Consider the following 13,499-nt stretch of genomic DNA (forward strand, 5'->3'; position numbering starts at 1 on the left):
TGGCAGCTAATTATCGCTTGCTCCGAATACTCCAGACTTTTCAACGCCAAATGCACATCAAAATGTTTGTGATGGCGAAGAGAAGATGGCCTATTACTGCAGGGGCTGATCGCTACATGTATCAAGTATAGCTCAACATGCAACTAATCTTCAATCTATAAATGCTCAAAATCAGAGTACGTTCAACAGCGGAGTGGACCCCTTGTCCTATTTATGATTATCCAAATGTCGACTCTGATCCATCTCTGGCTTTCTTCCCTCCGAGCGGATAGGAAACGTGGCATCCCGTTTTCTTCTCGTTGGTGGATCATCCGTTCTATACTTGTCCCCATCAGGTAATCGAAATAGTCTTCGGACATTGCCAATCTTATGTCCAAGCGAAGAATCCCACTTTGCACTCCTTCGTTTTATCAGCCGCGACCATTTCGTCATAGAAGAACTGAGCAAGATCGACAAAGCAGGACTTCTATGGCTCATGGGATGTTTCTCTGGCATCTATCTGTCATTAATTCATTATCGTGACTCTTCTTACATCTAGGCCATGTCAAGAGGATATTAAGAAGTAAGCCAAGTCAAGGTTCTGCAGAGACGGTACTTCTAGGCTATTTTTAGATCGAGCCTTTGTCGCGACCGCACGGTTGATGACCAGTTCAGAGTTCTGAAGGTTTGTGCCCTTGAAAACGGAATATTACGTTCAGAAGCCTAGAAACTGGTCATCGTGCTTTACCCTGCTTAATGCAGCACATGTTTCCAGCTAATTTCCACGACATTGCTTGGTTTATGCGTCCCAATCGAAACTACATACCTGTACCCGCCTTCCTTAGTTACTTGAGTGAATTCTCTTTCTACATGAGGGAGAACACGAGTACTTATGTCCATGTGCCAAAGAGCACAGCAGCGCCCTGTTTGCCTCTTGATAACATCCTACGCGAGACGTCATGATTGTCATGAACAACTCCAAAACAGGAATGGGTGTTTGTCGAAATTATGAGGAAACCGTCTTATGGTCGTTTCTATCATGTACACATGGATATATGTTATGGTCAGGACATGGACTCATCTTCTGGCTGCTGTTCTAGTGAGCAAGCGTCGATGTTGGACAGCGTTTACGAAAATCAGATGACATTGAATTTGAAGTGAGCTCTCGTACATTTCGTAATAGATTACAGATGCAATTGAATAACTGCCCTTCAGATTAAATAAAGGGGTTCGGTGTTCCTTGAAAAATACGGACACTGATTACACACTCAAGTGCACTGTAAATGACCTCAAAGGCAGTAAATGGGATGGTTTTCGGCGATTGTCACATAAATCACTCGCCCCGCCGAGAGCCCCAAAGCCGGACCAGTCGGGTTCACTCGAGGTCGAGCCAAGTTGATACCTGTAGCGCTCACTGTAGAGTCTCGGTTGTGATTCCAACAGGGCATTCTCAATTACTAGAAATATTGGTATGGAAGCACCGGTGGTTCTTAGGAATAAAAAATCGTTCAGTGCCTCAAACAAAGAAAATTCAGAAAGCCGAAAGTGCTTACCTCGGAAATGGTCTGCATCACATTCGGAAATAATAGGACCCATGGAACGACACACATTGTCAAAATACAAGTCATTTAGAGTAGTATTGTATAGATTTCTTGCAGGTGATTGGGTTGCTAGCATGTATACAGGCTGACGACACATGAGGCATTGCGCCGCCTAGACTGAATGTTAGGCAGATACGTCGTAATGTTGGTGGTACGGGAGGCGTAGTTGGGATGGCGGCGTCAAAGGGACTCAGCCCAACGTAAGACTTGCCCAAGAAGGCAACTAACATTCCTCGAAGTCACAGTCAGAACCCAGGCGCGCCCTCTAACCTGCTCCGCGGACATTGTTAGCCCTACTCGCCTAACATAGCGGAGTACTCTAAGCGGAGCCTCCATCCTCAAAGTATCCACGCTCCGGGTAAGACTAAAAAGAGGTACGCTCTGCAATAGTCGTATTCATGTGCCAGACTTTTTTACTTGAATTGAGATGGCCTGGATTTCAAGTGGATACGAGAAAACTAATAGATGGAACAAGAGGAAAAAATCTGGTCAAAAAGCCATGAAAGGGAGGGGCAACTGACAAATTATTCGTAATGTCGCCACTGAATAGCTTGATCGTCGAATGATTGTTGTAGTCCAAATTGATTATGCTGTCAGCTTCTGCCGTTGGCCACGGAAAGAGTGCAAGTACTTCCATTGATATTCGACCACATCAAGATTAGCGAGGGTTGGAGTCAAATGTAACCGAAGTCCTCCAGAGAATGTTCGTACGAAAATTTACTGCCAGAGCTATTTGTGCCAGTATATTACCTAGACATTACCCTTCTCGGAGATATTTTGATACAAATGATGATCACTTTCAGCCCATATATAGAGCTTGTTGGGCCAAATCAGATCATATTTTTTCGATCCCAAAAGTTGACTCGAAAACATAATCTTTCGTCCTAACGAAGCTCTAACTCTATTTTCGACTTGTCCTTGATTCCGTGACAGAGGGACCCGATGGATTGTCCGTTCCAACCTTGGCACGTCGTGGAGATAATAATGTCTCTATCCCCATCTTGAACGGGAGATCGTTGTTTAAATACGACCCCGAGAGTGCAGAATGCCTCTTAGGCCACTCGAGGATTTCCTTTCAGTATCTTCCTAGTCGCTTCCTCGTCATGTCGGACATCTTCAGAGACTCAACCGTTGGGGCTCTCATCAACTACGCCACCAATGGACGGCTGTTCCCATTCCCTGACCAGCGTCCAGAGTGGCAACTTCCAGCCAATCTTCGACCCAAATCGCACAGTCGTGACTCTGACGTGAAAAACAGGGACAAAGTTGCTGTCGAATCTGCTGGTTCGAATACTCCGACCTCGAGAAATTCTGGGGAGCTTGAGAAGGGGCCTGCTCCAACCGAACCTGTTTCCGACAAGCCTGTTGTTGGATGGTACGATGAAAATGACCAGGAAAATCCAATGTACGTTTTCGCTTGTCTAATAGACGGACTCGAATTAACAACAAATGTAGGAACTGGTCATTGTTCAAGCGTTGCGCTGTTGTCGCCATGACTTGTCTTTTGACTACCAGTATATATCTGGGTTCCGCCATCTAGTGAGCATTCTTTTTCTGTCTTTGCTATACCGGCGCTTATGAATTATCAGCACCGCATCCATCCCCGACATCATGGAGGTTTTCAACTGCAGTCAGACAACCGCAACGGCTGGATTGTCATTATACGTCATTGCCTACGGTATTGGGCCCATGTTCCTTAGTCCCATTTCCGAGATTCCTTCCGTCGGCAGAAGGGAAATTTACATCGTCACCCTGATCATCTACACCGCTCTCCAAGTCCCCACACTCTACGCCAACAACATTCACACTTTGCTCGCCATGCGTTTCTTCGCTGGATTCTTCGGCTCCCCCGCACTTGCCAGTGGAGGTGCTACTATCCAGGACATGTATGTGATTTGATTCCTGGATATACTTTCTCTTTTAACTTCGATTCAGGTTCCACTTCATCAAACTTCCCAATGCCATGATACTTTGGAGTGTTACTGCGCTTTGCGGACGTGAGTTTATTCTTCACTGTCTGGATTTAACACCCATACTGATACTTCCAAAGCTCTTGTTGGACCGATCATGGGTGGATACGCTGCTGCTGTAAAGGGATGGAAGTGGCCACTTTACGAGCTTCTGTGGCTAGTTGGCTTCACTCTCATTCTCCTTATCTTCTGGTACCCTGAGACCAATGCCGAGACCATTCTCCTTCGCCGTGCCAGGCGCATCAGGGCACGAACTGGAAACCAGGAACTCTACAGCGAGGGTGAAGTCAGGCAGTCCCACCTGAAGAGCTCCCAAGTCCTGTACGAGTCTCTTCTCAGGCCATTCCAGCTCATGACCGAGCCTGTCGTTCTGTACCTGAACCTCTATATCTCACTCGGATACGCTATCTTCTACTGTGAGTTTTTACTGCCATTGATATGCGCTACTGTCACTAACAAGGTTACTTAGTGTGGTTCGAGGCCTTCCCGGTTGTCTACATTGACATATACCACTTCAGCCTTGGTGCATCTGCTCTTCCTTTCCTCGGGCTTCTCGTCACGGCTATCCTCACTGGTATTTGCTATTTGATCTACAACAAGAAGGTCATCGAAGCTACTTTCCTTCGCACTGGTGCAATTATCCCTGAGTCCCGTCTCACAATTGCTCTCTTTGCGGCGCCTTTCGGTCCCGTCGCGCTGTTCATCTTCGGTATGTGTTCACCGACTATGCAAGGCCTGTCCGTATACTAAACAACTGATATAGGATGGACTGCTCGTGAAAGTATTCACTGGATGGCTCCTACAATCGGTGCCGCCCTCTTCTTGCCTGGGTATGTGTAAATGCCCGTCGTTCACTGAATAAAACACTGACATAAATTCCAGTCTTCTTCTCATTTTCCAGGGTGCTGTCGTGTACCTCCCTATGTCATATCCTCGATATGCGGCGTCTATCCTGGCAGGCAATGGCTTGTTCAGGGCTGTCCTTGGTGGAGCGTTCCCGTGAGTATTTCTATACAACCTATCGTTCTCTTTGCATTCTAAATCTTTTATTCTCAGCCTCTTTGGACGGGAACTTTACACCTCACTCGGTGTTGGCGGCGGTTGCTCGCTTCTCGCAGGCATCACCATCGCATTCTGGCCTGGTCTGTGGTACCTATGGAGGTACGGCGCTGAGATCAGAGCCAAATCGAAATACGCCAACTTCTAGTTTCGCCATCCCTATACATATATATATACCTTGCCCTTGCCGTTTTTACCTCACGCTGTTTTTTCACGATACTATAGAGAGGATCTTCAATGTTCTACATCCATATTAATTAGTACTTTCTCATTGTACGAACGATTCACGAAAATATCACTGCATTTTGGATTCGATTCATTCACGCATTGTGCCTTTCATTGAGACCTGCTATGTGCACTCATACCCTGCCAGGCGTAATGCTTTTGTGTGTTAAACGTTGTGAGCCACAGAGACCGTTTGAGACCTCTAATTGAATTAACTCTGTGTGTCAATTAAAATACGACTCTTTGTCCAAGCAGCTTATAATCACTACATGATTGTTGTTCTGATTTTTCCGGAGGAGATTGGAAGAGGCCGGTTGGGACATTTGACTCTTAACGTCGATTGCAAGAACATAGTTTTGCCCAAAAATTACAAAGCCGTCAGGTTGTAGAATAGTAATCATCTGTGCGCGCCCGCACCTCCCTACTGTTTTAAATACAGGGTTATCCTCATAAAGGTACTATCTGTATGTAGTAGCGGCTGTGCCAATAAAACTGCATCAAGTAGTCCATCTAAGGATTGTGTTTTCGAATAAGGGGATTTAAAACACCATTCTTCACCGTCCTAAATGCACAATCCGACTTATAATCTCTTGGCATGGAGTAAGGGGTATTCACAAGACTGTTCTAACTAAACGTAGATTATGTTTATGTGCAGAATACAGTGCAGTTAGGACGGTGAAGATGGTGTTTCTAAGTCACTTTAAACTCAGATGACCAAGCCATTACTCGACTCCGCGATCAGTAAGGGCGACGGGACCGGAGTAGCTGGTTCTGTGCTACATGCAACGATGCGAGAGGATCAATGGAAAATCGTCTCCAATATCTTTATTCCTGAAGATCTTGATTTTTGCAAGTGATTGCTTGCAACGAAGCCCGGTTAATAAATTCATAGCATAAGTAACCCTCAATCTTCAGTTGAAACATCTCTTCCATTTGCAACATTCCGGCGATGATCATGGCACATCGTTCTTAAGATCTTAAAGATCTTGAGAAAGGAGGCAATTTTGTAGACCTTTTTGCTAGAATTTTGAAAATTTTTTGGACTGTCACCGTCGTTTTGATCTTGTGGACTGTTAGGCGCCGGCCAGACTTTATTTATAGATTTTTTGAAGAACCCGCCAAATGCACAACCACAAAGAGAACTCTAGAAGCATGAAGTAACTTTATTTCAAAAGTAAAAGAGAAAGCGATGACGGACATTATGTATTTTACTCAATATGTACAGATATTATTCAAATAAATCGGTCCATTTCCCATAGGTCGAACACCGAATGCTGTAAAACTTACACTCAACTTGTAGGTCTTTTCCAACTATACATACTTCCATTCAGACCATACAGTCATGGGTTCCTGTCTATGATACCACAGAATGATATCAAGCGTTGTATACAACTACAGAGATGGATTAATTTCATATGTCAGGTTTATTCAAGGGGCAAGGGGAAACGAGAGACTTTTTAAGTTAGTTTCAATCACACCTCCATTTTGTACTTTAAAAAACGTAAAATTGACACAAACTTAGAGCTCTCGCAACCTAAATAAATGTTGTGTAGAAATATTTCTAGTATACACTCCCTGCGTAAACTCAAGTTAAAAGGCACCTCGGGCAAACCACTGTTCAAATCACCCGAAGTACTGTAAAAATAGCCTGATACATTGCGCACTTTGCCAATAGTATTATTAAGCGAGGATAGAAAATTACCCCTCCTTTTCTGTGCCATCCAATCGAAGAAAAAAACAACCGAATTGTCACTGTCACCTACAGCTGATCCTCTAGATAGACATTGAAACCCCGATACTTGGTACATAGTAGACACCCTAGTGTAGAAAGGTGAGGAAGGCTCACCCGTGCGTCTTAGCACATCGATTGCTTGGTGCACGATAATAAATAGATTACAAAAAAAAAGAATTGTCGCTGTGCCACGCGTCAGTTTTGCCCTTCCCACGGTTCATTTAATAACGCGATCATGTGATCCGCACCCCTAAAATGTCAATGTAACCCATCATGTATTCATGACGCGGACGCGTCGATAGTTTATCATTATGCATCGATCTTCAAAGGAGAACTACCGCGGTGACAGCTTCCAGGCATCTCTAATAAGCCCCAGTTTCTCTTAACTTATGCTGCTGGTGTTTAAGAGTGAAACTCTGATTACTTGTTTTTCGCTACCATCGGACTTAAAGCTTAACCTCTGATCACTCACTGGTGGTCAACGACCAAAAGAAAAGAAACATGGTACATTGAATGGTGAAACCGACTATACAAAATAATAACTAGTGATGATAATATGCTTGCTAGGTAAAAATTGAATCCCATCATCCTTCGAGAGGCCCGTCTATTCTAAAGGCCCAATTATAGGTCCTAGTTAGGCATTGACCTTCTTAACGATGAGAGGGAGCTGGGCATGGATGGAGTTGGAACCTTTGACAACGGGTGTCATCAAGAGGCCAACGTTCCAACCGATCTCTTTGTCCTTGGGTATGCTGAATTCGAGGGATTGGAGCAGAATGGCCAGAACAACTCCTGTTCAATACATCAGTATGTGTAATTTCTTAGAGCGTTCGGTGATCTTACTCATTTCAAGTTGAGCGAAGTTAAATCCACTGTAGTTTTCGTCAATGATTGTGTGCATCACAGGAATCACCTATACTCACATACAAGCACGGTTCCCAGCAATGAAAGTCATTCTGAACAAATAAAGGGTTAAACTTGCGTCATGGATGATACAAAGAAAAACATACTGATGGGCGAAAACTCCAGCCAAATCCTTAATCTTGGTTACACTTTCGGGGAGATCGGAAAGCCAACGCTCAGGCTTCCATTCACTGGCGTCTTCGCCCCAAGTCTTTGGGTTGTGATTTGCACCGATGATGTTGATGAAAATATCAGTGCCCTTCTCGACATGTACTTCGTTCATGACTGTGCCATCAGCACCGGTGATGGGGTGAAGGAGCGGGACAACCGTATCTTGCATAGTTCTAGTTTTTGCATGAGAATATGATATTATGAAATCGGATGTTCGACTTACTGTCGGAAAATAGTTGGAATGGGAGGGTGCCTAATTAAAAGTAAGTCTTCAAACGTCCTGAACAATATTCTACCGTAACGTACACTCTTAACGTTTCCTTGATCACAGCATCCAAGTAAGGAAGCGCAGTGAGATTGCTGAAGTCGATAGCCTCATCTTGGCCGTGATATGCCTCAGTAATCTCTGCCCGCAGCTTGGTTTGCACTTCGGGATGTTGTGCCAATAAATGAAGAGTGCGGGCAATAGCTCCGGAAGTGGTGTCCATGGCGGTGAAAACGAGAGTCCTTCACATGATGCTAAGCTAATATAAGGGAACATACTTGATGAATAACGTACGATATTTGACCAACGAGTTCATCTTCCGACATACGCTCAGATTCATCACTCGACCGATTTGCCCTTACTAAGTGTTTGAATTAGAAAAGAATAGCGAAACGAATCGAACTGTGGCTCACAAAGAATACCCATTATATCTTTTCCGTCCTTGTCGTCAACACCAGCATCGATATCCTTCTCTTGTTCTTTCAGAATCTTTTGAGCTTCGTTGTCCATAATGTTCACAATGTCCACTAAACGCTGAAGGAGGGACCAGGGAATTAAACGCAGAACAAATCGACGAAGCTGACGAGGTCCAAGGTATTTGAAGAAGGGAGTGAAAGGAGCACCTGGTACCATGACGGAAACAGTGGCCCTAGGAAGTGCATGAGAATCAACGCTTATTTAAGATGAGAAAAGTAGTGCGTACGCAAGTTCCTTTGTCGCGTCTGAGAATTCTGTGGCTTTGGCCATACTGCCAAATGAATGCCCCATCCCGCCTCTTCCGATGGCCTCGAGGGCAAATCTGTTAAGCCAGGCTGTGACATCAACTTCACGGGCGCTGCCTTTAACGAGAGACGAAATGTGTGTCTCGAGCTGTAATCACAATAGTAACAAGTTCGATATTCTACTACAAAAATACTGACCTCTCTAGCAATGTTAACAAACATAGGTGTCATTCCTCGGAGATATTTGACGGAGAAAGCTGGCGTCAGCATTTTACGCTGCTTTTTGTGTTGCGCTCCTGTAGTGGCCACAAGACCTGGTCCAAATAGCAGTCCATTCGTACTTCAAAAGACAATATCGGTTAGACAGGAAGGGTTTCTCCATTTAAAAAACGTACGAAGCGAAAGCATCCCACTCCTCGAAAACGTCCTGCTCTTTCACAAGGATATGGTGTAGCGCCCTAGGATCATTAATCAAAAGAGAGCTGCCCTGTATCATATCGTTAATGAATGATCAATTACCAACGTTCAACGAGAAGCCAACTCACCCCAAAGAGAGTCCCAAACTTCGCCACTCCACCATAAACATTGTTAACATGGATTTGCCAGTCGCGTCCCGTGGCAGGAGCAATGAGATCCAACAAACTGCCTGTAAATTGTAAGCTTGTCGTGGATGGAGTAAAAGTCGTTTCCGTAGAGCTCACCGGTAAAGAAATTGGAAGACGGTGGCCCTGGGACGTTACGCAAAGTCGATACGCGTCTGTAGAGCCAGATACCTCCAAGACAGATGCTTGCTAGAAGTAAAGCACCGCCGTTGCCAGATATTGATGATGCCATACTGAAGGTTGACAAGGGGGTGAGAAAGAGGAGGTGTCCTCAATCGCTAATGTAGTGAGACTAATAGGAAATTCCTGAGAAAAAGACCTGCATACTTTGGGTTTTACTACGTACCTGTAGCCCAATTCCGCAAGCAACATTAACTCTCGGCCTTCCTATCGCTAACTCTGACTATGTTGATCCTTTGAAGTCGGCGATCTTCGGGGCTCCATAACATTTGAACAAAGCGTAACCGCCGTTGTCCACGAAAGATTGCGCCCGATTGTCATCGGGAAGATATAGAATAGAAGTAAAACCGAGATGAACCAGATTGCCAGCTAAAGGAACGTCAATCACTTTTTCCCACGATGTTCCAGAGTTCATTTCATGCTAATATTTGTCATTTTGGTGCTGGCTCCAGGTAACTTACTCTGATTCGATCCATTTTCTACCATATGTTTGGGAAACAAAATTACTGTAGACGCTGTTATGTCATCGATTCGATTTTGGCGGCGTCTGGACAACATATGGACTCGAAATATTTGTCACTAAAAGCATCAAATATAACCTGCTTTCTTCAATGTGAAGGAGCCGGGTGCCCGCAATGTTTCTTGAACCAATCTCCAATGGAGCGCACTTCCAATTTGGAAGTTTCCGGAGTGTGTGCAATAGATGCCTCCAACGGTAGATTTGTAAATACCGTTTGGGTCGATATTTCGAGAATGAGTGTGCTGCCTTTAAGGCTATCGGATATCTAGGCTTTGAAACCCAAAACTTTCCCCAAACGACCTCAAAGATACCTTTCCATCTTATCTGTTACCATGTCTGCTGAAGTCGCACGCGTTGCAATCGTTACTGGCGCTGCCCAAGGAATTGGCAAGTCGATCGCCCTCAGGCTAGCAGAGGACGGCCTCGACGTTGTGGTCAACGATATTCCTTCCAAATCTTCTGAACTTGACTCTGTCAAAGCAGCAGTTGAGGCCAAAGGGAGAAAATCACTTGCTGTAGTCGGCGATATTTCTTCTGAGGCTGATGTTATCGCCCTCGTTGAAAAGACCGTCTCCGCACTTGGAGGGCTGGATGTGGTAAGTTCATTCCCCAGTCAATGCTCTACCTAAGTTTATAACATATTTTTAGATGGTTGCAAACGCTGGGATTCTTTTCCCCACTCCATTGGTAGATTGTATGTGTCTCGTGCATTTTGAAGGGCGTGGATTTGGCGCTAATGTAGCACAGTACCCGTTTCTGAATGGGATAGGATCTTCAACATCAACGCCCGAGGAACCTTCCTGTGCTACCGTCATGCCGCAAAGCAAATGATCAAACAAGGCCGTGGCGGACGAATCATCGGTGCTGCATCCTCTGCATCAAAGCAGGGAATCGCGAATCTTGGCCATTACAGCGCATCGAAATTCGCTGTTCGAGGTCTCACTCAGTCTGCAGGTAAAGAGATTTATGTGAAGATTTTGAGCGACAACCTAAAACTTTATTCAGCACTAGAATGGGGAGCCCACAAAATTACAGTGAACAGCTACGCACCAAGTACGTAAACGTTCTGCCTGCAATTACCGTTGCTGATAAGATTGTGGCCAGGCACCGTGGAGACCCCAATGGGTACGTAGATTGGCATTCTCATGCAATACTCTCGATCTGATTCAGATTGATTCCAGTCGACAACTTTGTTTCGAGCGTTGGTGCTCCCAGGGACGCCTTCTACGCAGGAGTAAGTGACACCTTACCATAAACCTTGAAAGATCTTATTCAACATTGAACTCACTTTAGCAAAGCCAACTTTCTGCCGTTGGATATCACGGTCAACCCGAGTACATCGCAGATCTGGTCTCATTCCTTGCTTCGAAAGGATCTCATCATATCACCGGTACGCATTATGTTTTGCTTCTATCGGTACTTCGAATTAACGCCTTTTTGTTTTAGGACAAACTGTAAGCATCCCGGAAACTATTGTTGTATCGCTGACTGACCAGTGCATCTGTTTATTAGATTAACATTGATGGAGGCAAGTTCTTCGACTGAGAAGGTAGCGCTGTTTTGCTTTAGGTGTTCAACGGTCCTAGTTTAAATCGCACTATCATAAACTGTACTTTGTATTAGAAACCGGTTAATTATCAGACACTTTTAATCGCTTCATATTGTGGCATAGACAAACCTTCTTGGATGAAGAACTTAGACGCATTGCAAAGGATGGGATGAAGAGGCTGGAATGGGTGTTGTTTCGTTACTGAATTCGTGCATGGCCCGAGCGTCAAGTTGATAATCACGTGAATACCTTGACATCTGACGGATCTTGATCAGGGGTAAAGCCGAGACGGGCGCTTGCGATAATAGCGCTTAATCTAACCTCACGATTCCATGAACGAAGGTATACATATAACATGTAACGGGAGATGTCAACAATTTGGGATCTGGGAGTATTTTCAGACTTCATTTCTATCCTGCTGTAGAATGTATTGTTGACAAGCATCTACCCAATATTTGCCAGAAAATTTGTGACGTCAGGAAGCAAACTTAGGCACCGAGTTCAGACTCGCTTACCGTGTATTGGATCTTGACAGAATCGCCTTCAATTGCCGACGCGTATTGCTCTGAAAATCTTCAATTCTCTATGGCATGAAAATCATGTCCCTGTCTTTGTTATACATCTAAAATCCGTAGACGACAATCCTGCGTTAAGCATCTATATCCGACACATGGCGTAGAAACATATAATTAGCAGTAGGATAAGCAACACATATCCTACCGCAGATTCATATCAACATTGATTATTGAATGAACTTTTTGCACCACCTTTGAGTCTTACTCTACGTACTACTACTGAGTGTAATACCCTGTATGATAAATTCTATGTATTTCCCCCCGTAATATTATAAACAAGTTCTATTGAGAAATTTATATTAGCTCCTGCATGTGTCATAATATTATGTTTCAATCAGACATCTCCTCTTTGCCTGGACTCTTTAAGTCCAGGTTTAGGGTGGTAGCATTTTTCTATAAAAGGAAATAGGTGGTCTCGTTCGGTCTAGATTGGTCTAGATTGTTCGACGTCGGACTTCGCTATGTTGTCCAGTCTGTTTAACTCGTTGCGCAGTTCTTCAGGTAACCGATTGTATATTTTATTCTCAGGGAACCATCGTAGAACTAGTAATCCAGATATGGATTTTACTCTGGAGAGCATTACATATGCACCTTGACCTCTTGCCGTTAATAAATCAACAATTACCCTATCAAGTGTGCGACCTTGTCCTTTATAGTCTGTGTACGCATACGCTGGTATTAGTGGGACTTGTTTCCGTGTAAAGCTGTCAAACAATTTGATATGCTTTTGGTATTTAACATCTATTGAAGTCGAAGAAGGGAAAATTGGAACAACATCTTTTTCTAGCCCGTCTACTTGTATTCCACAACCTTTGACGTGTACATACACAGCTTTGCAGTATCGACGGTATTTCTCGTCCACTTCATATTTTATGTCTGTGACTATACCCTCAGTGCCATTGACTATTTTATCATCGAATGCAATGTTTTCTGTTATCATTACTTTCATTCCAATGAAAAGAGGTAGTTTTCCAAGGGCGTCGTTTGTTTTTGTTGAAGGTAGTCTCCATAATATCTGTTGGAACTCACCTGTAATCCTTTTTTTGTGTCTCTCATCTCGTGAATAGTATATATGTGGTGATATATTTGCTTTTGTTGAATGGTACTTGATTAGCTTGGCATTCAGGATGTCTCGTACGGCCTTGTTGCCTACAATGATAGGTGCATCTCTGAACAATGCTAGTGTTTTTGGATTAGAAGCCTGTTTCTGGATAAGTCTGTTATATATATAATGGTAATCTGACTGTTCATTGTCACTTTTAATATTGTTAATATTACTTCTGCAGAGGCCCAATCTTAGTCTATCAAGAAAAAGGGCATACTTTATGTCTCTTGCGTGTCTTTCGTTTTTGACTAGTTGTATCACTGTTTTTACTTGTCTCCATAGAAATGCGCCATTTAGTTGTGATGGTCCTGACACGTTCCGAGCTTCTGCAAAAGACGGGT

General features: G+C 44.0%; 3 protein-coding genes across 3 annotated transcripts; 2 read left to right on the forward strand and 1 right to left on the reverse strand.

Moving 5' to 3' along the window:
• Positions 1-2,683: 2,683 nt before the first annotated feature.
• JR316_0009566 (Caffeine resistance protein 5) lies at positions 2,684-4,757 on the forward strand (the record flags this gene model as incomplete). Its single annotated transcript, XM_047895266.1, has 9 exons — positions 2,684-2,985; positions 3,036-3,119; positions 3,170-3,466; positions 3,516-3,577; positions 3,631-3,966; positions 4,020-4,259; positions 4,314-4,380; positions 4,433-4,549; positions 4,607-4,757. 9 exons carry the CDS (start codon positions 2,684-2,686, stop codon positions 4,755-4,757), a joined length of 1,656 nt encoding a protein of 551 aa, XP_047744985.1.
• A 2,443-nt stretch (positions 4,758-7,200) lies between these two features.
• Positions 7,201-9,461, reverse strand: JR316_0009567 (Cytochrome P450 monooxygenase 91; the record flags this gene model as incomplete). The annotated part of the gene is made up of 13 exons (XM_047895267.1): positions 7,201-7,358; positions 7,410-7,438; positions 7,490-7,522; positions 7,577-7,813; positions 7,864-7,893; positions 7,947-8,147; positions 8,200-8,266; positions 8,319-8,554; positions 8,609-8,775; positions 8,826-8,967; positions 9,023-9,114; positions 9,173-9,273; positions 9,329-9,461. 13 exons carry the CDS (start codon positions 9,459-9,461, stop codon positions 7,201-7,203), a joined length of 1,626 nt encoding a protein of 541 aa, XP_047744986.1.
• An 800-nt stretch (positions 9,462-10,261) lies between these two features.
• On the forward strand, positions 10,262-11,563 carry JR316_0009568 (Short-chain dehydrogenase; the record flags this gene model as incomplete). Its single annotated transcript, XM_047895268.1, has 8 exons — positions 10,262-10,525; positions 10,578-10,623; positions 10,677-10,883; positions 10,935-10,982; positions 11,034-11,054; positions 11,111-11,163; positions 11,223-11,319; positions 11,553-11,563. 8 exons carry the CDS (start codon positions 10,262-10,264, stop codon positions 11,561-11,563), a joined length of 747 nt encoding a protein of 248 aa, XP_047744987.1.
• Positions 11,564-13,499: the final 1,936 nt, after the last annotated feature.

The sequence above is a fragment of the Psilocybe cubensis genome, chromosome 9 (genome assembly GCF_017499595.1).
Source record: "Psilocybe cubensis strain MGC-MH-2018 chromosome 9, whole genome shotgun sequence".
Classification (NCBI taxonomy): domain Eukaryota; kingdom Fungi; phylum Basidiomycota; class Agaricomycetes; order Agaricales; family Agrocybaceae; genus Psilocybe; species Psilocybe cubensis.